The 23,959-nt window shown below is 53.8% G+C and overlaps 3 protein-coding genes across 3 annotated transcripts in view; 2 read left to right on the forward strand and 1 right to left on the reverse strand.

Annotated features, from left to right (window-relative positions):
- Positions 1-775, forward strand: part of ACO2 (aconitase 2) — a 53,949-nt gene extending 53,174 nt beyond the window's left edge. Inside the window, exon 19 of the mRNA XM_036866083.1 lies at positions 230-775. Within this exon, the coding sequence (XP_036721978.1) occupies positions 230-367 (138 nt within the window). The 3' untranslated portion in view covers positions 368-775. The remainder of the gene's footprint in view (positions 1-229) is intronic.
- A 340-nt stretch (positions 776-1,115) lies between these two features.
- Positions 1,116-15,251, reverse strand: POLR3H (RNA polymerase III subunit H). The gene is made up of 7 exons (XM_036866093.1): positions 15,182-15,251; positions 14,803-14,933; positions 12,231-12,327; positions 5,600-5,686; positions 5,066-5,129; positions 3,450-3,651; positions 1,116-2,168 (listed from the first exon to the last, which is right to left on the reverse strand). The coding sequence occupies exons 2-7, from the start codon at positions 14,911-14,913 to the stop codon at positions 2,115-2,117; spliced, it is 615 nt and encodes a 204-aa protein (XP_036721988.1). The 5' UTR covers positions 14,914-14,933; positions 15,182-15,251; the 3' UTR covers positions 1,116-2,114.
- Positions 15,252-18,222: 2,971 nt separating this feature from the next.
- On the forward strand, positions 18,223-19,198 carry LOC118902128 (cytosolic iron-sulfur assembly component 2A). The gene has a single exon (XM_036866096.1). The coding sequence runs from the start codon at positions 18,353-18,355 to the stop codon at positions 18,833-18,835; it is 483 nt and encodes a 160-aa protein (XP_036721991.1). The 5' UTR covers positions 18,223-18,352; the 3' UTR covers positions 18,836-19,198.
- The last annotated feature ends 4,761 nt before the right edge of the window (positions 19,199-23,959 follow it).

Genomic DNA, 23,959 nt, shown 5'->3' on the forward strand with positions numbered 1-23,959 from the left:
GCCCACGCCCGGCAGGACCCTCTTGGCCCCAGGAGTTAAGCCATCTAGGTCTTACCATGGCCACCAAGGCCCAGACCTGGTGTAGGATTTGGTTCACCTTGCTGGCCCCAAGGCCCCAGAGCAGTGACCCACTCTCCTCACCCTCTACCAGAACCGAGGGCCGTGTTCCTAAGAGCCAGTCCACCCACACCTGCCTCCCTCCTCCTCCTCCTCCTCCTCCTCCTCACAGCCCCTGAAATGCATCATCAAGCACCCCAATGGGACCCAGGAGACCATCCTCCTGAACCACACCTTCAACGAGACCCAGATCGAGTGGTTCCGCGCCGGCAGTGCTCTGAACAGAATGAAGGAGCTGCAGCAGAAGTAAGGCCCTGCTCTGCCACCAGCGCCCGCCCGTCCTGCTCCTCGGACCCAGCTCCGGTGTCACGAGTGCAGTTTTGCGTCACCAGAACCGGATCTGATCCGATCCAGCTGTGGCTTCGCTCACCACCGAGATGGTGTGGCCAGGCCTCCTGCCCTCTCTTCCCTCCGCCCATGGGGTGACCCACAGGTGGGGGTGGGGAGGTTCTTAAAACAACGAACGTGTCAACCCCCCACCTTCCTGTTTTTAGTTTGATTCACGTCTTGAGCAGCTTCGTGCAACTGTATTTATTTTTAATGACAGACTCCCATCTAAAGTTTTTCTCCTGCATGATCATTTCACTGGTGGCTGAAGGGTTTGAAAGATCCTTTTGCTCTTCTAAGGAAAATAAGAATCCGGATTGAGTGAGTGTTCCTTTGTGAGTGGTGGTGTCTGTGCTGTTACCAACTCCAGCCTGTGGGGCGGGGGGTCCTTCACAGCCAGAGTCAGTGGGCGCTGACAGCCACGCCACAGCCGGACCCGTCACTAGACTTCCCACTCTCCTTCCCGCCCCGCTTCTGCCTGCAGCCTCCCCTCCCCACGCCCACACATTCCCCAATGTAGTTTCCCCGATGGGCCGGGGCGGGGTGGGGTTGGCCCAAGATGCAGCCCCCACTTCCCCTGGGCATCAAGTTGCCTTTCAAATGCCCAGAGAGTGTCTGTTTTACAGACAGACCACCATGTCCAAGGTCACAGCTAGTCCATATGTGTACTGCTCCCTATTTTTTAGTACAGGGCGGCCGCAGGCACTGCTCTGCAACTGCTCCTCTCCCTGGAGCACCGTCCACTGGCACCACCCATACCTCCACGGCCCTGTGTCCACGTGAGCAGACAGGCCAGGGCAGGAGGCAGGCTCCACGGAGATCCCTTCATCAGGACAAGACTCGCCTGGCAGAAACGTGGCGTCGGGTGGGTGCCACAAAGCGATGTCCTGGTGCCGGCAAAAATTCCTGGCAGAAATGAGTGAAGGGACACAAGGACTCTGGCAAAGCCATTCTGCTGAGTAAATGATGATGGGGTGCTTGCCCTGGTGCCAGGATCTTGCATCACAAGCAGACAGACCCACAGGGTGTTTGTTCCTGGCGTGGCCAAGGTTGGAAAGTGATCGCTGGCCCGAGGCTTCCTGCTGTGCTGCTGGTGGGGGAATAGCAACAGCAGGTCACCAGCTCTCACCCCTTTGGGCCAGCAAGATCCACAGCACCCACTCTGCTGACGGAGCTGGTCAGCTGAGCCCAGGCCGCCCCACCTTCCACACGCTGCTGGGAAGAAGATGGTTTTTCCCTTAAAGGTCAGACTCTGGTCAGCAACTGGCAGCTGCCCCAGGCCAGCCTCTTGCTCTCTGTGTTACTTTATGGAGCCACCAAGCTCAGCTGGCCCAGAGCATAGCCTGAGGCAGCCTGGATCTCTCAAAACCCCAAGTCCTGCCATTGAGTCATCTCCAGAAGTGATCTGGGGTGAGGAACTGTCCCAGCTGTGGCAACTCGGTAACCTTAAAACACTGAGACAAGGGTGGCTCTCCCAACCGATGCGGCCATCATTTATTAAATATCTTTGTTGTCACTGACAGGCGAAGTCCATGTGGACGGTGGGACTTAGCGGGGTAGGTCTGGGAGGAGGAGGGGAGGGGACAACCTGGCAGGGCACCGGCTGCTCCTCGGCGTCTGCAGAACCACCTTCCCAAGGACTGGGCAGGGTCCAGCGTCCAGCCCCAGTGCTAGCTGCTGGTCCACCAGGAGAGAAGGCCCAGGCCCGGCTCACTGATGGAGCCCTGCCAGGGGTAGAGAGAGAACAGGCATGTTTCATCTACCTTTGGAGCTGGAGCCAACCTGGACAGGAGGCAAAGGGGGCCCTTCCTTTTAGGCGCCCAGCACAGGCCAAAGGGAGGGTGGGGCACACCCCAGCCAGGAGGCTCTGGGGACATCCAGGAGCTGCACCGGCACTCCCAGCTGGTCCAGACTCCCCTCTCCTGCCCCAGCCTCTCCTGAGGCGTGTAAGGAAAGTGCTGGTTTACCGAGGGTACAGCCCCTCACCCCTCGCCCCCAGGCCTGGCCCACACAGGCACCAGCAGACCAGTCCTGGGCCTGGCTTTGGAGCCACTCGTGGTCTAGTTCTGCCAGAAAGGCCTAGTAACCTTGAGCCCCAGCCTCCAAACACACGCAGAGGGGAAGCCTTGGGCCACCCACAAACCTGACAAAGACACAGCTGCCCTAAAAGTGAACAACCTGGGGCCCACGTTATACCAGAAAACCCTACCAGCAGGCCCCTGAAATCCCACTTTTGTCATGTGTCGCTCACTGTCTGGCTTCATGAGGGTAAAAGACAAAAGGGACCCAAGTCAGATCTGGCAGGTCGTAGCTTCCCTGTCACCTCAGGCCGTGTGGGTTTGTAGTGGGAGCAGCCCTGGGGGTCACCACCCCTCCCTTGGTTTCTTCCTCTCTCAGCCCCTTGACCCACAGCCTTGTTGTCCTGCTGGTGTCATCCCTCTCGTGGGCAGGGGTCTGACTCCCCTGCCCTCCCCAACAGCCATGGCAGCTTTACGACCTCGCTGCAAGAATTACTGCTGCCCTGGGCTTCCCTGGAGGCGCAGTGGTTAAGAATCCGCCTGCCAATGCAGGGAACATGGGTTCGAGCCCTGATCTGGGAAGATCCCACATGCCGCGGAGCAACTAAGCCCGGGCACCACGACTACTGAGCCTGCGCTCTAGAGCCCACAAGCCACAACTACTGAGCCCGTGTACCACAACTACTGAAGCCCGCGTGCCTAGAGCCCATGCTCTGCAACAGGAGAAGCCACCACACCACAACCAAGAGTAGCCCCCACTCGCTGCAACTAGAGAAAGCCCGCGCACAGCAACAAAGACCCGACGCAGCCAATAAATAAATAAATAAATTTATAAGGAAAAAAAAAGAATTACCGCTGCCCTGGCCTGCAGAAATGGGGCTCCCCAGGGAGAAGGTACCGCCCAAGACCCCACAACAGGGACCTGCACCCTGACCTGCTGGGTCCTCCCGCCCCGCGGTTCCCCGCAGTCTCATCAGGACAGCTCACCACAAGCGTGTACGGAGCCTCCTTCTTTGGCAGCTCCTCGCTGGAAGAGGCGGCATCGGCCGAGCTGGGCCCGGTGGGGGACGTGTCCACAAAGCTCTCGTCCACCACCCGGAAGCGGATCTCCTCGCTGGTGTCCATGTACAGGTCGTGCGCTCCTTCCTCCGTCTCGTACTCCCACACCCACACCTGCTCCGCCTCGTCACTGGGCAGGGCGCAGGGTCAAGGCAAAAACCAGGCCACAGGGGAGTCCCGAGTGTTGGGGGGTCCTCCCACGGCACACCCCAGGAAAATCCAATCCCAGGCTGAGATGCTTTGGGAAGTCACAGGAAAAGCAGGCCCAGCGCCGTGTGCGAGAGGCAGGGTCGGGCCGGCCCAGTGAGTGGCTGGATCTCCTGGGCACCAGGACCCAGGCTGGGGACACGGACCCCGGGCAGGCACCAGGGGACATCAGAGCAGGAAGGAGGCTCCAGAGCACAGCGCGAGCGCCGCCTCAACATGGAGTGACCACAGCCCCTCGGCGCCTGGGGTCTGACTCTGCCCGTGTGTCCTCTCAGAGGCCGACTGCCAAGTGCAAACCTCAGCTCCACCACCCACCAGGGGCCAGGCCCAAGCTCTCAGTGCCTCAGGGTCCCCATCTGTAAAACAGATTACAGTAAGGCCTGTGCCCCAGGGCTGCGGTGGGGAGGCAATAAAACAGCACACGTGGAAAGTGCTTTCCACAGGACCCTCGGGTCGGCCCGAGTGCTCGCTGAAGCTGGCCAGTGGTCTCCGCATAGTGCAATTCCACATCCCTCTCCGTGCCTCAGGACACTCTTGACAGCAGGCAGCCCAAGGACTTGCCCAGTTTCCAAGAGGACACGACAGGATGGGAGGTCACCAGGCTGAGGGACAGGCCAGCCTGGGCCAGGTTTTCTGACAAGTTCCAGAGCCACACACAGACCCTGCCCCCTGCCCTGCACACGCGCACGCGCACGCGCACACACACGCACCCTGGCTCCCTACTGCCGGCTCTGCTGGATGGCCCCCCTCCAATCAGCAGAGCCCACACCGAAGAGATATGCTGCCCTCTAGTGGCAGCCCCACAGATGGGTCCTGCCCCTCTGCGCCAGGTCCCATGCTGGGCATTGCGGGTACAGTCGGGACAAGATGGGGTCCCTCCTGGTGAGCGGTCTCGGTGAGCACCCACAGAAACAGCAACCCCAGTGCAGCAGGCAAGGGCCGGGACAGGGACAATGGGGGAGCCAGCAGAGGGAATCTTCAACCAGCCTAGGGCCCACAGAGCCAAGCCCTCAAATGTTAGCTGAGGGGGGGAGGTGGGCCAGTCAGGCGGGCCTCTAGAGGGAGGTGACCTTTGAGATGACTCCTGGAGGGACAACCTAAGCGAAGTCAGCTGGAACCAGGCCTGACAGTCCAGATGGAGGCGCAGGTGTGCCGACGCCACGGTCAGTGTGAGAAGCACAGGCAGGTCAGTGCTTCTAGAGCAAAATGCAAGCTGGAGGGGGGGGCAGAGGCCAGCAGCATCAGGTCACAGGACCCAAGGCCACCTCGAAGAGTGAGGACCTTCCTTTGGAGAGGCCCGAGCTCCTCCATGACCCACTCTAACCTTGGGAGGATACAACTTGGCCGGCTGCTGCAGCGACTCTGGAGGAATGAGAATATCATCGAAGAACCCTAGAGAGACTGGAAGACACGCAGGTGACAGCATGAGACGGGGCTCAGAATGGACAAGCAAGCCCTTACCCTGTGCTGCCCATGGAACCCTGGGCCCCGTCCCCACCCCGGAGCCCCACGCCTCTGCCACAGCCTGAGCAGCCACCCAAACCCGAGGTGGACACTGCACAGCAGGGACCGGCGGATGCCGAGGGCCCCGAGTCACCTCTGCCAGCTCCAGTGCCTGCCCTGAGGTCCTGACGCACGGCCTCCCAGTGAAGGCCCCCAGCTGGCCGAGGTCCTCACAGTTACAGCATGGGGGGCTGAGCATCCCCCCTGCGCACAAGCTGCTCGGACAGCTCAGGAAGGTTCTCTTTCCCTATGTGACCCCTCCCCTGACCACGCGGCCCAGCACAGAAGCTAAAGGGAGGAGGGCTAGCCCCGCCATCTGCCCCCAGCGTGCTCCCGGGTCTCATGTGAGGACTCAGGGCCAACATTACCGTGCACTCCCTCCGGGCTGCAGCCTTTGATCTTTCCAATCAGAATCTCGTCCAGGAACGGATGGAACACCACATAGCGAAAGTGAACTGGAAATGAAGAAAGCACGTCGGTGATGAGCAGGTCATGAGGAAGGGCTGCTCCAACTGGGGTGGCCCGTGCTTTCCAGTGTCCACACTCACTCACTGGCATGCTGACCCCGTGGCGGCACCAGGAAGCCACACAGCAGCCCACGCCAGGCGTCCGTGGGCCTAGAGCTGTTAGCTAAGCCGGAGGGACCCTCGGCCCCGTCCCCGGCGAGGCCACAACTTGGCCCCTGTAAGAGGCCGGCAGCACTGGCCCTGGAACTGAGGCTCAGTTCCCAAATCCATCAGTCACACCTGAGCTCAGATTCTGGGCCAGCAATGACTCCAAAGTCAATTCCAGCCTTCCTCCAGGCTCTCTCCTTTACTTATTTATTTATTTTTACAATTACTGGGCTGTTCTTTTTTTTCTTTTTTTAAAAAATTTATTTTTATTTTTGGCTGCGTTGGGTTCTCGTTGCTGCTCGCGGGCTTTCTCCAGTTGCGGTGAGCGGGGGCTACTCTTCATTGCGGTGTGCAGGCTTCTCATTGTGGTGGCTTCTCTTGTTGTGGAGCACGGGCTCTAGGCGTGCGGGCTTCAACAGTTGTGGCTCGTAGGCTCAGTAGTTGTGGCTTGTGGGCTCTAGAGCACAGGCTCAGTAGTTGTGGCGCATGGGCTTAGTTGCTCCGCGGTATGTGGGATCTTCCCGGACCAGGGCTCGAACCCATGTCCCCTGCGTTGGCAGGCGGATTCATAACCACTGTGCCACCAGGGAAGCCCAGGCTCTCTCCTTTAAATTCTAACAAGGGCAGAAGCAACTGGCAAAGAGAACCAGGTTTGGAAACAAGTTCCCCCATCTCTCGCTGATTGGCAAAGTTTGCCCCAGGCATAGCTCTGACCTGGAACAGGATGCTAAAAATGCTCTGGAATTTGGGGTGGGGGAGGAGCCAATAAACCAGCAAAAATGCCTCTGTGGGTTCTCAGGTCCTGTCCTACGTGGTCCCTACTCACCTGACCCCAAGAAAAGTATCAGGTAAGGTCTGTGCCCACATCACAGACTCTGACTCCACAGCCTGGCAGAAGCCGTCACTCCATCACTGCTGCCCCTTGCTGAGCGCCCCAAAGGGGGTGTCCACCGAGCCCCAAAGGTGGTGTCTAGGGCCTGAATTCCGCCAGGGCTAGTAAATAACCATAAGGCTGCCCCCTGGCAGTCGCCCAGTGCCCATCACAATCCACCTGTGTCAGATGTCATGCTTCCCCGGTGTGAGCATGAGCAAGTGGCTCAGAGAGGCTGAGTTACCTGCTCACAGTCACACAGCTGTTCTGCCAAGGGGAGACCCCAAGTCTTTCTGAACCATGAGACAGGACCACTGGGTTGCATCTGCCTTCCTCAGAAAGGTTTAATCCCCAAACAGGCTTCTGCTACCAGTGCCCTCAGCTGCCTGGTCTGGCAGCCTCACCCCGAGGACAGCAGGGTCCACCTGGCCCCCAGCTCCCCACCAGGCTGCTTCCCCATGGCTCCACCAGGCAGGAGAGCGTGGGAAAAGGAGAGGAGGCAGCTGGTGCCCCCTCCCTCCCTGGGAGGAGACAAACACAAGCCGTCTGAGCCTTCTCAAGATGGGAGAGCCGCATGCTGACCTCGGAGAGAGCAGATGTCACTTATGCACAGTATGGAAAAATCCTGTCCCCTGTATGACCCAACATCAGTTCATTTTAATAAATCCCCATGGAGCCTCTGCCAGGTCTGTGCCAGGCCCGATTTGGGCACTGGGCTTGCAGGGGCAGGACGACACATGATCCTGTGCCCAGGGAGCTCGAGGCTGGAACAATTACATCCAGAAGCAAATGGTGAGCCACCCAGGTGTCCGACAACAGATGAATGTATAAACAAAATGTGATATATACATACAGTGGAAGATTATTCAGCCTCAAAAAGGAATAAAGTACTGACACATGCAACAACATGGAAGAACCTTGAGGATATTATGCTACATGAAATAAGCCAATCACAAAAGGCCACGTATTTTATGATTCTATTCATATGAAACGTCCAGAATAGGCAAATCCAGAGACAAAAAGTAGATTAATTGTTGTCAGGGGCTGGCGGAGCGGGGAGTAACTGCTAATAAGTATGGTGTTTCTTCTGGGGGTGATGAAAATGTTCTGGAATTAGACAGTGGTGATAGTCACACAGCCTGGTGAATATACTAAAAGCCACTGTACTGTATGCTTTAAAAGGGTGAATTTCATAGTATGTGAATTATATCTCAATTAAAAAACAAAAAGGAAGGGAACTTCCCTGGCAGTCCAGTGGTTAAGACTCCATGCTTCCACTGCAGGGGGCACACGTTCGATCTCTGGCCGGGGAACTAAGATCCCACATGCCTGGCCTTCCCTGGTGGCGCAGTGGTTACGAATCCGCCTGCCAATGCAGGGGACACGGGTTCGAGCCCTGGTCCAGGAAGATCCCACATGCCGCGGAGCAACTAAGCCCGTGCGCCACAACTACTGAGCCTGTGCTCTAGAGCCCGCGAGCCACAACTACTGAGCCCACGTGCCACAACTACTGAAGCCCGCACACCCTAGAGCCCGTGCTCCACAATAAGAGAAGCCACCGCAATGAGAAGTCTGTGCACCGCAATGAAGAGTAGACCCCGCTCACCGCAACTAGAGAAAGCCCGCGCGCAGCAATGAAGACCCAACACAGCCAAAAAAAAAATAAACAAAATAAAATAAAATAAAAATTAAAAAAAAAAAAAAAAAAGATCCCACATGCCACATGGCCAAAAAAATTAATAAATAAAATAAAATAGGGCTTCCCTGGTGGCGCAGCGGTTGAGAATCTGCCTGCCAATTCAGGGGACACGGGTTCGAGCCCTGGTCTGGGAAGATTCCACATGCCGTGGAGCAACTAGGCCCGTGAGCCACAACTACTGAGCCTGTGCGTCTGGAGCTTGTGCTCCGCAACAAGAGAGGCCGCGACAGTGAGAGGCCCGCGCGCCGCGATGAAGAGTGGCCCCCGCTTGCCGCAACTAGAGAAAGCCCTCGCACAGAAACGAAGACTCAACACAGCCAAAAATAAAAAAATATAAATTAATTAATTAATTAAATTAAAAAAAATTTATAAAAAAAAAAAAATAGGAGGCCACAGACCAGCTGGAGGGTCAGCTGGGATGGTGCTATGTTGCGGGCCACCTCCCAAGACCCCCATCTGAAGTTCTAGGGATGTTTAGCCTGCAGGTGGGAAGACTGGAAAGTCAAAAAGGATGGGTCTGAAGGACCAGTAAGAAGAGGAAGACCCGTTCTTAGTTGTAGGCTCGAGGAAACCTTGTCCCAGGATAAGTAGGGCTGCCTCAGGATATGGTGAGTTTCAACAAAGGACAAATACCATGATTCCACTCACATGAGGTACGTGGAGTAGTCAAATTCATAGAGACAGAAAGTAGAATGGTGGTGGACAGGGTCTGGGGGGCGGGGGATGGGGAACTGTTGTTTAGTGGAGACAGAGATTCAGTTTCAGAAGACAACAAAGGGACTTCCCTGGTGGCACAGTGGTTAAGAATCTGCCTGCCAATGTAGGGCATACGGGTTCCATCCCTGGTCCGGGAAGATCCCACATGCCGTGGAGCAACTAAGCCCGTGCACCACAGCTACTGAGCCTGCGCTCTAGAGCCCGCGAGCCACAACTACTGAGCCTGTGTGCTGCAGCTACTGAGCCTGTGCTTTAGAGCCCACGTGCCACAACTACTGAAGCCCACGCGCCTAGAGCCCATGATCCACAACAAGAGAAGCCACTGCAATGAAAAGCCTGCACATGGCAACGAAGAGTAGCCCCTGCTCACCGCAACTAGAGGAAGCCCGCAAGCAACAACGAAGACCCAACGCAGCCAAAAATAAATAAATAAAAAATAAATTAATAAATAATAAATAAATAAAATAAAATTTTAAAAAATAATAAGTTTAAAAAAAAAGAAGACAATAAAGTTCTGGAGATGGATGGTGGTGATGGCCACACAACAATGTAAATGCACTGAATGCCACCGAACTATACACTAAAAATGGTAAATTTTATGTTATATGTGTTTTATCACAACTTAAAAAACAAGGGAGAAGAGCAAAGCAAACGGTGGGCACAAAAACAGGCTGCTCCAGAGCCCAGAGCGGGGCCCCAGTTCAGCCAGAGGCGGGGGCAGGAGGCAGGTCCAGCCGGCCTGGCGGGCATGGAGAACACAGGGCTGGTGCCAAGGAAAGGTACCCTAAGTGACAAGGGATAAGGCTGGCCAGTCGGGGCCAGTGTTACCAGTCACAAAGGCTAAGATGTCGTGAGCGCCTGCTATGTGCCAGGCACCGGACCAAAGGCCTCCCGTGGTTTTTCTCGTTTATTCCTCGCAAGGGCTGTGTGAGGCGGGTACTATTATCATTACACCATTTTTCCAGAAGTGAGTCTCAGAGAGACAGGTAAAGTAATCTGGCCTGGGTAGAAGGAGAAATAGAAAGAAGTAGAAGGCAACTGGCAAATGAATAATCCTCTAAGCAAAGGCAGAGGCCCGGTGCGGAGCCCCGCTCGGCAACACCCTTGGCCACAGCCCTGGCGAGGCAGTGGCGGGAGGGGGGGCCTGGGCTCGTGCTCAGCCTCGTAGCCTGGCCACCGATCCCCACCACAGATCAACGACTCGCCCTGCGCGATGCTCGACGGGCCCTGAGGGGCCTTGTAGCCGCAAGTGTTAACCCCATTTTACAGATGAGGAAAGTGTGGCTGAGGAAGGTAGTCACCGGCCTGAGGTCCCCACGCAGGGGGGCCAGAGCCAGGATTCAACTCCGGGTCTGTGTGACAGGCCTAACCCTGGGCTCTACTCCTGTACCTCGTTCCCAAGAATGCAGGGGACCCAGGGTGAAGCGGGGTGGATAAGAAAACCAGCAGTGAAGTCCTACACCAAGCAGCAGACACAACCAAATGAATGGACAGAATTTCCTCATATTTAACTTTTTTCTCTGAGTTTTTCTTGAAGTTCTGGCCCCCTGACCGCTTGTCTCCTGGACAGCAAGGCCCCTGTCCCACGACAGAGACTGGCCTCAGAGCCCTCGTGGCCCTGTGTCCACATCACCCGCTGGTCTTCCTGCTAACGAAACCGTCCTGGTCCCCACACGCAGCTCTCCAGAGCTCAACGGCATCCGTGAGAACTAATTAAGTCTCTGGATTCCTGGGCATACACACCAGGCAGCCTCACGGCACATTCTGGAACGCTCGGACATCTCTGTGCCGAGGCTGACCCCCCCAGTACGGGCCGGGGCAGGGCTCCTGAAACGCGGCCTCGTGTGAGAATCCCTGCAGGCCCCTCCCCAGAGATTCTGACTCAGAGGGTCTGGGGCAGGCGGGCGAGCGCCCAGCGGACCGCGAGAGGCATGCCTACACCCTGACTAGCCCCGAACCACCTCAGTGGCGCCCCTGCCCTCTGCTTCTGATCTGGTTTGTCCAGGCAGGGGAGAGAAGAACACCCCGCTTCCTCCCTGAGCCCTCTCCTCAAGGTGACCCGCCCTCTACTCCTCCCTCCCATCCAGGGTGCACATCCCCTGCCAATGTGACCGCAGCGCCTCCCATCCAGAGGAAGCCCTTCTCCATCCCTTGACTCTGGCCTCGGCCATGTGACCTGCTCTGGCCAATGGGATATAAGCAGAGGCCTGAAAAGCACCTGTGCTTTGGTGCCCAGTCTACCTACTGAAAGAGGACACCACACCAAGCAGAGATGTGAAACCCAGCCGAAGCCCCCCATCCAACCAGTCTGCCAACCACCAGACACACGAGACCACCCTATACCATCCAGCCCTGGCCAAGCCAGCCCAGAAGACCACCACCGAGCTGACCCACAGAATCGGAGAAACAATTCAAATCGATGAGCCGTCAAGCACTCGCTCTGTGCCAAGGTCCTGTCCTGAGAGCTTTGCACATATTAACTTAGTAATTCTCACAACAATAAAGTCTACTGTTAAAAAAAATAAAAAAATAAAGTCTGTTAACTGCATTTTACTGAAGAGGAAACAGAGGCACAGAGAAGTTACATGTTCTGCTCAGGACACACAGCAAATAAGTAGCAGAGTTGGGATTTAAACCTAGAGGCCACACTTTTAACCATTATGTCTTGGTGTCCCTCAAAGTCTCCCACCCCCAACCAGCCACCTCCCCAAGAGGGGCAGCTGTGCTCCCCTCCGCTCTCCCCACTTTTAAGCTAGCAATGCCTACTCCAACTGTCTTCCACTATCTGTCCACCCCCCCTACCTGAGCAGCCTGAGAGCCAGGCAGAGCAGGGCTCATATAACACACAAGACCAAAGGGGACACAGACACAGAGCCACAATCTCAGAGCTGGAGAAGCCTTGAGAATCACCTTGTCTACCTCCCCTTCTTATAGACAGGAAACCGAGGCCCGGAAAGGGGAAGATTCTGCCCGTGATCACCCAGTAAATTCCTGGCAGAGTCAGGACTAGGCCCCAGGTCTCCCAACACCCTGACCAGGACTCCCCCTACAGAAAACTGAGCCCCAAGAAACCCAATGCCCAGAAGGAGGGCACCCACCTTTGGTGTGTGATGCACCGTCCCCCGGGAACACATAGGCGTCCTCCAGTTTGGTGATGTCAAACAGACAGATGCAGAGTCCCACGTTGTACACGACCTGTGGGCATCCGTGTACACAGCCAGTAACCTCGAGGCCCAGCTCCCTGCGCAGTCTCTCCTGAGATCCACCCCCACCCCCCCCACGCCCCCCCACCGGGCAGGTATGATTATCCCCGTTTTACAGCTGGAAATGCGTTGGGGCACTGCCTGAGGAAAGGAACTCGGGGAGGATGCTGAGCTCTGGAAAGAACAAGGTCTTTGGTGACATGACAGATGCAGGTTACAATGCCAGCTCCACCACTCCCTGTGTGACCTCCAAGGTCACTTCTCTGAGCCTCAGTTTCCCCATCTGCAAAAATGGACATACCAGGCTGTGGGGTTGTTAAATCAAGAGAACAGCTGCGAAGCACCTAGCTCAGTAGCCGGCTCACCTGCTAGAAATAACAATCACCAATCAAGGATCATTATCATTACTAATAAGCATCAGTGGTGGAGAACCCCTGGTTAAACCTACACTTTCCAAGGCCCCGGTTCCATACTAGAGCTCACAGTTTAAAGTGTCAGACCACAGCTAACCGCTGTTCTGCTCACAAAGTCTCGGACACACAGATGTGGCCACAGGGACTGAGGCTGGCAGAGTGACACATGGGAGGCCCTGAAACTGGGCAGAGAACAGGCAGAGGACATCCCATGACCCATCTCCACTCCATAAGCTGCAAAGGACTAGCCGCTTGGTGTCTGTTTATCTGACACCAGCGTCATCACCTCCCAATTAGAGACCTTGCAGGACTGTTCAAGGATTAGCAAGAAGCTCAGAGAATTCAGAGTCCTGGCCAGACCTCAGGGCAATGAGGCAGAGTCGGCTGGCTTTGGAAGCACAAGGAGATGTGTACCCTTGGCTGGACCTTGGACCTCTTCTGCGTGGCCTCCTCTCAAATGACTCAATGGTTCAAATACAGAAATACTTGTCTGGGAATTCCCTGGCAGTCCAGCTGTTTCACTGCTGAGGGCCCGGGTTCGATCCCTGGTCAGGGAACTAAAATCCTGCAACCCTCGCAGCGTGGCCAAAAAAAAAAAAGAAATACTTGTCTGAACAGGTCAGAGAAGGACCTGCATCACAAAAGGACTACATTCCCTTCTTGTAATTTTCACACCTTTTCTCTTTGTCCTTTAGAGGCCCCTTCTCCCTTTACCTCACAAAGTAATCAGACACCATCCACTAAGGACTCCATGAGTTCTCTCCACCAACAACAACTCCCCAGGTCTGTACACTCCACCTTCTGTGATTTCAGCCTCTATGGAAGGGACCTGCCTCCTGCCTACAGCCAGCCAATCTTCCTCCGGCTCTCTCCTTCTCAGCCTACCACCTCCAGCTGTTCTACAGATGAAGACCATTATTCGATGAAGTCCTGCAGGCCCTGTATGACCTGGCTCCCACCACTTTCCAGCCTGACCTCTCCTCTCTCCGTCTGCCCAGGCCACACCAGCCCCTCCATGCCATGATAGGTGCAATATTCCCTCCTGCCACAGGGCCTTTGCACATGCTGTTTCTGCTTCCTGCACAGCTCTACTCTCTGCCCAGAACCTCCCCCCTCAAAAAAAACAAATCCCCTATGTTAGTTCTTCCTCACCACCAGATCTCAGCTCAAGCACCACCTCCCTAGCAAACCCTCTTGTCTCCTTCATTGTAGATGAAGTTCCTTCATTCCACCGGCTTGTGAACACCTGTTCTCATAACATTTACCTCAACTTCTCATCACACACTCAACTGTGGGAGTCTCTCATCCATATCAGCTTTCCCCACCACACTACAGAGCAGAAACTTGTCTGTTTTATTCATTTAATAAACAATTATGGAACATCTACTCTGTGCCAGACTCTGGATAAATATGGGAGATACCGTGGGGAAGAAGACAACAGTCACTTACCCTCATGGAGAGGGAAAGAGAAAAACAGTAACCAAGTAAACAAATAAGAAAAGAGTGGTAAGTGCTAAGAAGGAAAGAGTGATATGGCACAGAATAACTGCAGAGGCAGGGCTGCTTCAGAAAAGGCCATGGGAAGGCCTCTGAGGACCCAGCACTAAGGCATGCTAGCCTGGCGCATAAAAGGTGCACAAACATTTTTTTGCAGGAATGAATGGATAAACCTCCTTACAGCTAAACTACCATCCATCTTCACAGAAGCAATGCATGGTTGGACAGCAATTATTATTTCCATTTTACAAATGGAAACTGAGGCCCAGAGGGGGTAAAGGACTCGCCCTAGATTGCAAAGTAATTTGGAAGTGGGGACGCTAGCAATTCCCAGTTACAAGGCCTTTTTCAAACCCAGTTTTTCTTTTGATTCCTGCCAACATCCTAGTGGGTTAAGGATTACCCCCATCCCATGCACAGGCTTAGAAACCGAATTCTGAGACGTTAAGCTATTTGCCCAACTCCAAGGCTCGGCATGGCCAGGCCGGCAGCGGGCGGGTAGGCAGTGCTGGGCCCTCCCGTGCCAAGGCCTGCCCGCGACCCCGTGGACCCAGTACCTTGTTGGCCAACTTCTTGTTCAACTCCTCGGCAATGGAGTCGTTGAGCTTCCTCTCAAACTGCCATGGGGGGATCCGCACGGTGTCTACCATCTCCACCAGGACGAACATCCCGGCCTGCGAGGGGGGCTCTGGGAACGGGTGGGCCAGTCACGCACCGGGGCCTGGGGGGGTGGGGATCCCCGAGCCCGCTCCGTCCCGTCCCAATAGCTGCGACCCGCCCCCAGGCCAGCAATGGGGCTGCACCATAGGGGTGCCCCGTGCGGGGCGTGCTCCGCTACTACAAAAAGAGGAAAATGAGGCTCAGCCGCAGGGTCTCGGGGTCGAGCGGGAGGGGTGCGCGGCCAGCCACACACAGCCCTCGCCAAGCGCCACGCACCACAAACCCACACGCAGCCGGCGCCAGCAAGACTTTGGGCGAGATTCCGAATCCGGTAGCTTCCGGAGGACCGACCAATAAGAATCCTCGGCCCGCCCCCCGACGCGGGGCGGAGCTGCCTACCGGCTCATGCGCGGGGCGGGGCGGGGCGGAGGCGGGGCCTGGGTGGGGTGGGGCCTTCCCTGCCGCAGGCGCAGCTGTCAACCCTCGGACAACGCTCTCAGGTTGCTAGGCGACCTCAGTGCAATCCAGTCATCTCTCGCCCAGCCGGTAAGTACTCTCCTTGCTGGCCTCGGGCCGTCCTGTGCACTGCAGCCAGAGTGATCAAACGCAAACACAATATGCTTAGACCCTACAGTACTCTGGAAACGGAGAGAATTGACTGGTGGGACCTTTCTCGGATGATAGAAATGTTCTGTATCTTCTTTTAGCGGCTGGTTACAGAGATGTATATAATTGTATATATTTGTATATAATTGTCAAAACCCATCCAGCTCAACACTTAAGATCTTTGCATTTAATTGTAGGCAGATTACATCTCAACTGAAAAGTGATAATATATTGGGACAAACAAAACAAAGCAAAAACTTCAGTGACGGGACTTCCCTGGTGGCGCAGTGGTTAAGAATCCACCTGCCAAAGCAGGGCACACGGGTTCGAGCCCTTGTCCACATGCCGCGGAGCAACTAAGCCCGTGTGCCACAACTACTGAGCCTGCACTCTGGAGCCCGCGTGCCACAACTACTGAGCCCGCGTGCCACAACTACTGAAGCCCGCGCGCCTAGATCCCGTGCTCCGCAACAAGAGAAGCCACCGCAATGAGAAGCCCGTGCACCACAACGAAGAGTAGCCCCCACTCTCCGCAACTAGAGAAAGCCCACACGCAGCAACGAAGACCCAATGCAGCCAAAAATAAATAAATAAATAAATAAAAATTTAAAAAGTGTTTAGGAGATCATTATTTCTTCCTCTCAAATATCTCTCAAATTTTCCTTCTTCGTTCCATTCCCACAGCTACTGCCCTGAAGGCCTTTTCATTGCTGCTCTGGAGCTTAGCCACCACACATCCCAGCTCCTGCCCTCAAGTCCTTCCTGCAACTGACCCCCACACAGTCACAAAAGCCTTCCCTTCATGAATATCTTTTGTCCACGCATAAATTCTGGACTAAACCCAGCCTTCCCCTCCAGCCTCACCTCCCTTCCGTCCTCCTGGCACCGGGAGTTTCCAGCCCGAAGGATGGAGCAAGCCCTTTTATATAGCCCAACCTTGAACACTTCTTTACCTGAAAAACTCCTACTCATCCATTGGAACCCAAATGCAATACCTTTCTCATTCATTCATCCAACACACTATGTTACAGCTGTTAGAGATCCAGTGGGGAAGAAGAACTGGTTCCCAGGCCCAGCTTCAGCTCAGAGGGGTTGCAGGGAGGAGAGGGAGGGCGGGGCCGGAGGATTTGATGCTCTCTCAGGGATCCAAAAGTTTATAGGGGAGATGAAAACTGGTGAGACTGGAGACCTAGACAGGGTCCAGGTCACAAGGGCCTTATTATTATAATATCCATTAACTTTTAATCCTCACGACAGCTGTATAAGGTAGGAGCTATTACCATTGTTATCTAATTTATCTCATTATCATTTATCTCATCTCATTTTGCCTCACCTAAGGCAAAGAGGGGTTAAGTGGGTCGTTCAAGGTCACACAGCTAATAAGTAGCGGAGCTGGGATTCAGGCTCCAGAGCCCATGATCATCCTAACCACTGGGCTATGCCGCCACCACATTAGCCCAAGGGCAGCACCTTCTAGGTCAGAACGGGGAAATGACATAGTGACACATCAGCTGGAGGGACAGTGGATGGGAAGGGGCTGGTGTGGAGACAGGAATACCAGGTAGGAAATTACTGGGTGGCCCCTGAAAGAGAAGGCCCAAGCAAGCTGGTAGTCATGGAGAGCAAAGTTGGGCCGAGTCCAGAGGTCTTCAGGGGGTGCTCTCAGAGATAGGGTGGAGGACCTGTGGACGGAAGTGGGAGGAGACAACGCCTAAGGCCTTTCACTGAGATGGGAAACTGGAGGAAGGCCAGGCTCAGGGGATGAGGCCAGAATTGCAGAGTTCCCAGGCTTTTTTTATGGTATTCAGCTCTCAGGATTGCAACAGTGATTTGTTGGCATGACTGCTTTCCTCATTAGTTAAAACAAGGACCAGGCTTCCTTATTAATTCTCTGCGTCCTTCCACAGAAGCTTTGAGGTAGCTTACAAAAACACACAAAGACTTAGTCTGCAAGCTCCTCGACAGCAGAGGACTTCTCTCTGTCCTGTCCCTCCGCATCCTCAGGGCCTAGCCCTGTGCCTGGCACAAGGTCAGCGCTTGTAAATATGTGCTATTTGAATGAACAAAACGATAGCAAAATAATTGCTAAGAGTGTAGGAGTGAAGGAGAAATAGGGTTGGAAACTAATCCAGTAGGAGGAGGAGAGAGCAGTGGTGGTTAAGGGCATGGAGTTCCCAGGCCGCAGCACACTAGCTAGCAACCGTGGTGGAGCCGGTGAACCTCTCAGCGCCTCCTTGCCTCTCTGTAAAATGGAGGTAATGATAGAACCCATCTCAAATGATTGTCCATCAGTGGAAGACTGGATGAAAAAATATACACGGTGTACCATAGAGGGAAATAATGCAAAGCCATAATAAAGGATGCGAATGCTCTCTGTCTTGAGATAGAATGATATTCAGAATATATTGTTAAAAAATGCAAGGCACAGAGCGGTCTATATGGGATGTTACTATTCATATACAAAGGAGAAAAATAATACTGTGTGTGTGTGCACGCGTGCACGAGTGTGTGCTCTGGGACTAATTACGCTGGCTGTCTCCAGGGCAAGGAACTGAATGCCTGAGGGGTGTGGGAGAGTGACAGCGGTAGGAAGGAGATTTTTTTTTTCAAATGCCCTTCAGAATCTTTGATGTTTGGGATCACAGGAACATATTACCTATTCAAATTCAAAACTGAATAAAATTCAAATTTAAAAAAGCAAGTAGGGCTATTCTCTGCTGCCCTGGACCTTTAGGCTTGTCTTGGCCCGTTTGAAGACCAGGAAGTTGATAAGTCGCGAGGCTCGCTGCTGAGAGACGGTGGCTCGGGTGGGACAGTCGCCAGGGATGGCGGAGTGTAAGGATGGAGCGGGTGTCCGGACTGCTCTCCTGGACGCTGAGCAGAGTCCTATGGCTGTCGGGCCTCTTTGAGCGGGGAGCTGCCCGGCAGCCCCGGATCATGGAAGAGAAAGCGCTAGAAGTTTATGATTTGATTCGAACTATCCGGGACCCAGAGAAACCCAATACTTTAGAAGAACTGGAAGTGGTAACGGAAAGTTGTGTGGAGGTTCAGGAGATAAATGAAGAAGACTATTTGGTTATTATCAGGTTCACGCCAACAGTACCTCATTGCTCTTTGGCGACTCTTATTGGGCTGTGCTTAAGAGTTAAACTTCAGCGGTGTTTACCGTTTAAACATAAGTTGGAAATCTACATTTCTGAAGGAACCCACTCAACAGAGGAAGATATCAACAAGCAGATAAATGACAAAGAGCGAGTGGCAGCTGCGATGGAGAACCCCAACTTACGGGAAATCGTGGAACAGTGTGTCCTTGAACCTGACTAATAGCTGTTTTAAGAGCCACTGAACTGGAATCATTTGATATATTTGTTTAAACTCTTTGTAAAATGTAAAAGACTCATGTTTAATACGTAGGTGATTTGTACCTCAGTGCATTTTTTTAAAGGATGATTTCCAAGCAAGATTTAATTATAAGGTAGTACCTAGTTTGTTCAGTGTTTAACATTCTCAGGATTTGTAACACTTAAATGATCAGACAGAAAAATATTTTCTAGTAATTATGTGTCAGATGAGTTGCTATTTTTCTGATGCCCATTCTGATACAACTGCTTTTCACATCAAATACTTACTGTGCCCAAATATATTCAGTTTAAATCATTACTCTGTAAATAAATAAAACAGAGGTGATTCTTGTAAAAAAAAAAAAAAAAAAAAAAAAAAAAAGCAAGTAGGGCTTCCCTGGTGGCGCAGTGGTTGAGAATCTGCCTGCTAATGCAGGGAACACGGGTTCGAGCCCTGGTCTGGGAAGATCCCACATGCCGCAGAGCAACTAGGCCCGTGAGCCACAACTACTGAGCCTGCGCGTCTGGAGCCTGTGCTCCGCAACGAAAGGCCACGATAGTGAGACCCGCGCACCGCGATGAAGAGTGGCCCCCACTTGCCGCAGCTAGAGGAAGCCCTCGCACAGAAACGAAGACCCAACACAGCCAAAAATAAATAAATAAATAATAATTTAAAAAAGAAAAAAACTTAAAAAAAAAAAAAAAAAGCAAGTAAGATTTTTTTCACTTCTTAAAAAAAACCCCTCTCGGCCCCCTTTCCCTCCAGCTACAGCCCCATTTTCTGCTCCCTTTAACCAGCAAAACCCCTTGAAGGAGTCATCTGCATTTGCTGTTTCCAAATCCTCTCTTCTTGTCCTCTCTTCAACCTGCTCCCGTCAGGTTTTTGGCCCTACCTCTCAACCCAAGCTGTTTTTTCAAGGTCAACAATGGCCTCCACTTTGGCAAATCCAGTGGTAATTCTCAGTCCTCAAGGGCAGCGTTTATCCCAGCTGATCACTCCCTCCTCCTTCACACACCCGGATCCTCTTCCCACCTCCCAGGTTCCTCTACCCACCTCTAAACTGGTGGGCTCTCCTGCGCGGTCTACAAACCTAACTGCTCACATGCCCATTTGGCAACTCAAGCTTAACCTGGGCCAAAATGGCACTCCTGGTCGTCTCTCCCCCGCAAACCTGCTCCTATCCGACTTCCCATCTTCAAAAAGGACTTTGTTCTTGGGCTTCCCTGGTGGCGCAGTGGTTAAGAATCCGCTTGCCAATGCAGGGGACACAGGTTCGAGTCCTGGTCCAGGAAGATCCCACATGCCGCGGAGCAACTAAGCCCGTGCACTACAACTACTGAGCCTGCGCTCTAGAGCCCGCGAGCCACAACTACTGAGCCTGCGTGCCACAACTACTGAAGCCCACGCGCCTAGAGCCCATGCTCTGCAACAAGAGAAGCCACTGCAATGAGAAGCCTGCACACCGCAACAAAGAGTAGCCCCTGCTCTCTGCAACTAGAGAAAGCCCGCGTGCAGCAACGAAGACCCAACTCAGCCAACAATAAATAAATAAATAAATAAATTTATTTAAAAAAAAAAAATAAATATGTTAAAAAAAAACGCCCTCCATGGAGGCAGAGGCATAGCTAAGGACCACCGGGAACGGTGATTCTAGAAGGGACCTAAACAAAGCATCCCAGGACATTGCTCTCTGTTCTGGTTTGAGCCAGAAGCAAAGTATAGAAAGTCAATAGATATTTGTTAGGGCTGCTGTGCATGAGGCTCCGCTCTGGGGGCTTGTGCTCCAGCGAGGGGGACCAACAGGAAACAGGGAAACAGATACAGATCACCTCAGGCACTGCTGTTGAGAAAGGTCACATGCATAATGTGATAGCAAGTGAGCGAGAACTGCTCCTCTGGCCAAGGCGGTCTGGGACAGCCTGGCTCAGAAGGTGAGAGCGGAGGTGAGCGCTAAGGGTTTGAGAAGGCTGGGGGCCCAAGGTCCAGGAGCGCACATCTGTGGACAGATGGCTGATAGAGGCCTGGCTTACGGCCCATCCCAGACCTAGGTCAGCTGGGGGCCAGCCTGGCTGCTGCAGCCCCAGGTCCTCAGGGAAGGGTGCAGGGGAGGCCAGCTGTGGGCCAGAGACCCCCTCACCCCATCACAGAGAGCTTCTCCTAGTGACTTGAGAGGATCCTAGCAGCTACAGCAGAAGGAGACCCTCACCCACCAACCTAAGGGTAGGCTCCAGGTTAGGGGCAAGACCAGGAGAGCCTCCCATACCTCTATCCTCCTGCCTGCCCTGACCATTACCCTGGATGAGGCTGCGAGGCTGCCAGCGACACTGTCTCATTTCAGATGAGGAGCGGGCCTCTTGCCAGGTCCCCCAAACCCTACACAATGTGGCCTCTGCTCCAGCCACATTGCTGACCTTAAGTTCCTTGAACATGCAGAGTCCTTTCCTGCCTCTGGGAGTTCTCCCTTGCTGTTCTCTCTTTGGGAAACACTCTTCCCTGCTTTTGACAAGGCTGGCTCCTTCTCACGCCTTGGGCTCAGCTTACGGGGCCCCTTCTCAGCCCTCTGTCTCAGCAGGTAGACTTGGCCCTATTAGTCTCCTTCGTCTCACCCTGCTTGTTTGTTGTCTTCATAGTTTGTGATTATACATTTATTTGCTTGTGCACCTTGTGCAAAGTCTCTTCCTAGATGAAACAGGAGCTTTGTAAATTCAAGGCATATACCTGTCTCGTTCATTGCAGTCTTCCAGCCTGGACCATCTGGCACATAGTAAGTAGTCAGTAAATATTTGTCGAATGAATGAGTGAATGAACAAATGATGTGGTCAGAACTGCAGGAAAAGATCTTCTCTGGCAGAAGGGCAGTAGTTGAATTAGAGAAGATGACTGGGGCATAGCCAGAGAGGAGAGAAGGACCACTCTGATTTACTGGGTAAAATCGTTAGTAGAGGCTGGAGATGAGTCTTACAGTGGAGGAGAAGGGCATCCAGGGAACTGAAGACATCGCAAAGGCACTGTGGTGTAGCAGAAAGAACAAGAATGTAATGAAGTCAGAATTCCTGTGTTTTAATTCCAGCTCTATCACCAGCTGTGTGGTGCTGGGTAAGTTTCTTAACCTCTCTGTGCCTAAGTTTCAGCATCTGTCAAGCGGCATCAACACCTTAGGAGTGTATGTACCTTAAAGGGTTATGTGGATTCAAGGCCACGTAAGCCCAGAACTGGCCCCCACTTGTGGGCTGACAGTCAACACCAAAATGGGGATTATAATTCGATTGGAATCAATAAGACTGAGAGGCTGCTCTGCCGTGACCCACCTCTACAGTCTCTACAAGGCAAGGGAGGCTTTCGAGGAGATGAGCTTTTGAATTCTTGGTTTCCACAGAAATAGCCTCCAAGGCAGAGCCCCTGGTTTTCAGCAGATGATTTCTTTGTAACTCAGCTGCTGGTGGGTAGGTGGCTGGTGCCACGGGCTGCTCTTTTCCTGAATGAACAGCTGTGCCCTCTCGTCTTTGTCGAGAATAATCGTAACACTCCTTCAAACCTCAGCCCAGCCTCCTTCATTCACGGCACGCAGCACATGTTCGCCAGCTGGCGGGGCGGGGAGGGCCTCAGAGGCCGGAGGCTGGATGTGAAGGGACAGGTCAGGCCCTTGGCCCTTGCCTTGGCCTTGTCCGCAGCGGACCAAGCCGCAGCCTCCTCAGAACTGGCCTTTGAGGCCCTGCCTCCCAGCCTGCAGGCTCATACCCTACCTCTCCCTTCCCTCACCCCTTCCAGCCACACCAGCCTCCTTCCCAGTCCTCCGTCACGCCAAAGCTCACTCCCACCTGAGGGCCTTCTAACACACCGTCCCCTCTTCCCACAGTTCTCTCTAGATGGTGGCAAGGCCAGATACTTCTTGTCACTTGGGGCCCAGCTTAAGCGTCATCACCTCAGAGAGGTCCTCCCTGGCCACTCCCTTCCGCTGGCTCGTAATCCACCGCCCAGCCACCAGCAGCCCAAGGCTGAAACTCTACCAACTCAGGAGCCGCGGGAGAAGAGCCTGCCGGGCATTCCAGCCCAAGGCCTGACTCTGGTTCTGATTGGCCCGTCCTGGGCCAGGGGTCCTGTGGACCAAGACAGGGGAGAGAGGAGTCCCCAGGTGAAAGCAGGGAGGCATTTCCCCCCAGAAGGGACAGCGGGTGGTGGGCAGGGAAAATCACAGGTGTCCACCCTGGCCCCAGCCCTTCTCCAGAAGAACAAGTGGGTGAGTGTGAAAATCATGGGTCCAGAGCCTGGGGCCCAGGCCCCTGGCCCATCTCTCTGTCACTTCTGAGCCAGGTGACACAATCTGTCCAGCCTGTTTCCTCACCCAGGTAAACCTCCCAGAGTTGTTATAGGAAACAGGTGGGATGACGCCTGGGCGGGCACTTTGGAAACTATTATTATCTTTGGAAGAGATGGAGGCAGAGAGGAAGAGGAGGAGTTAAAGGGGGGATGGTGTCCTCTGCGCAGGGGCCTCAGGTAACAACAGCTGACGTGTATCACCATCTCTCTTGCAGAATCAGAAATCTGATTGTTCTGGGACGTACTGGAATGGCAAGGATAAGTGGTCACATTGGTTCAAATACCCCTCTAACCAGATAAGGAATGCAGGCAAGTCACTCATCCTACCCGAGCCACTCTTTCCTCACCAGCAAAATCCAGATGATGATAATACATTGCTGGATTGTCCTGAGCTTTAAATGAGGGCAAAGCAGGTTGCCTGACAGGTGGGGTGCCCTCAATGCCTCTTACTAGCTATTTTTATTAGGTATTTATATCTTTCTTAATTGTCTCCTTTAAAACTCCCCACTCCTTTTTTTTTAATAAGGCTTCTTTTGAAAATGCCATGCTGTGTCAGCAGTACTAAAGATATGTGAGGGACAGACTTCCTTCTTTCCAAGCCGAGGCTGAGGAGAAGGGACGGGAAGAGGGAAGAGGAACCAGTTTGTAGGGGCCTCTTGCAGCTAGGCCGGAGCTTGTACAGGGGCTGCACTGGGGCCTCCTGCCGCCAGGCCGGGGCTTGTACAGGGGCTGCACTGGGGCCTCCTGCCGCCAGGCCAGGGCTTGTACAGGGGCTGCACTGGGGCCTCC

The sequence above is a fragment of the Balaenoptera musculus genome, chromosome 10, assembly GCF_009873245.2.
Source record: "Balaenoptera musculus isolate JJ_BM4_2016_0621 chromosome 10, mBalMus1.pri.v3, whole genome shotgun sequence".
Lineage (NCBI taxonomy): Eukaryota > Metazoa > Chordata > Mammalia > Artiodactyla > Balaenopteridae > Balaenoptera > Balaenoptera musculus.

Excerpts from the sequence above, each read along its gene's own strand:
- POLR3H (XM_036866093.1), bottom strand. The coding sequence starts at position 14,913 with ATGTTCGTCCTGGTGGAGATGGTAGACACCGTGCGGATCCCCCCATGG. Across the intron at positions 12,328-14,802 it reads ACAAGAAGTTGGCCAACAAG|GTCGTGTACAACGTGGGACT; the intron begins GTACTGGGTCCA and ends GGATGCCCACAG. Across the intron at positions 5,130-5,599 it reads CAGCCCGGAGGGAGTGCACG|TCTCTCTAGGGTTCTTCGAT; the intron begins GTAATGTTGGCC and ends CGTGTCTTCCAG.
- LOC118902128 (XM_036866096.1), top strand. The coding sequence starts at position 18,353 with ATGGAGCGGGTGTCCGGACTGCTCTCCTGGACGCTGAGCAGAGTCCTA.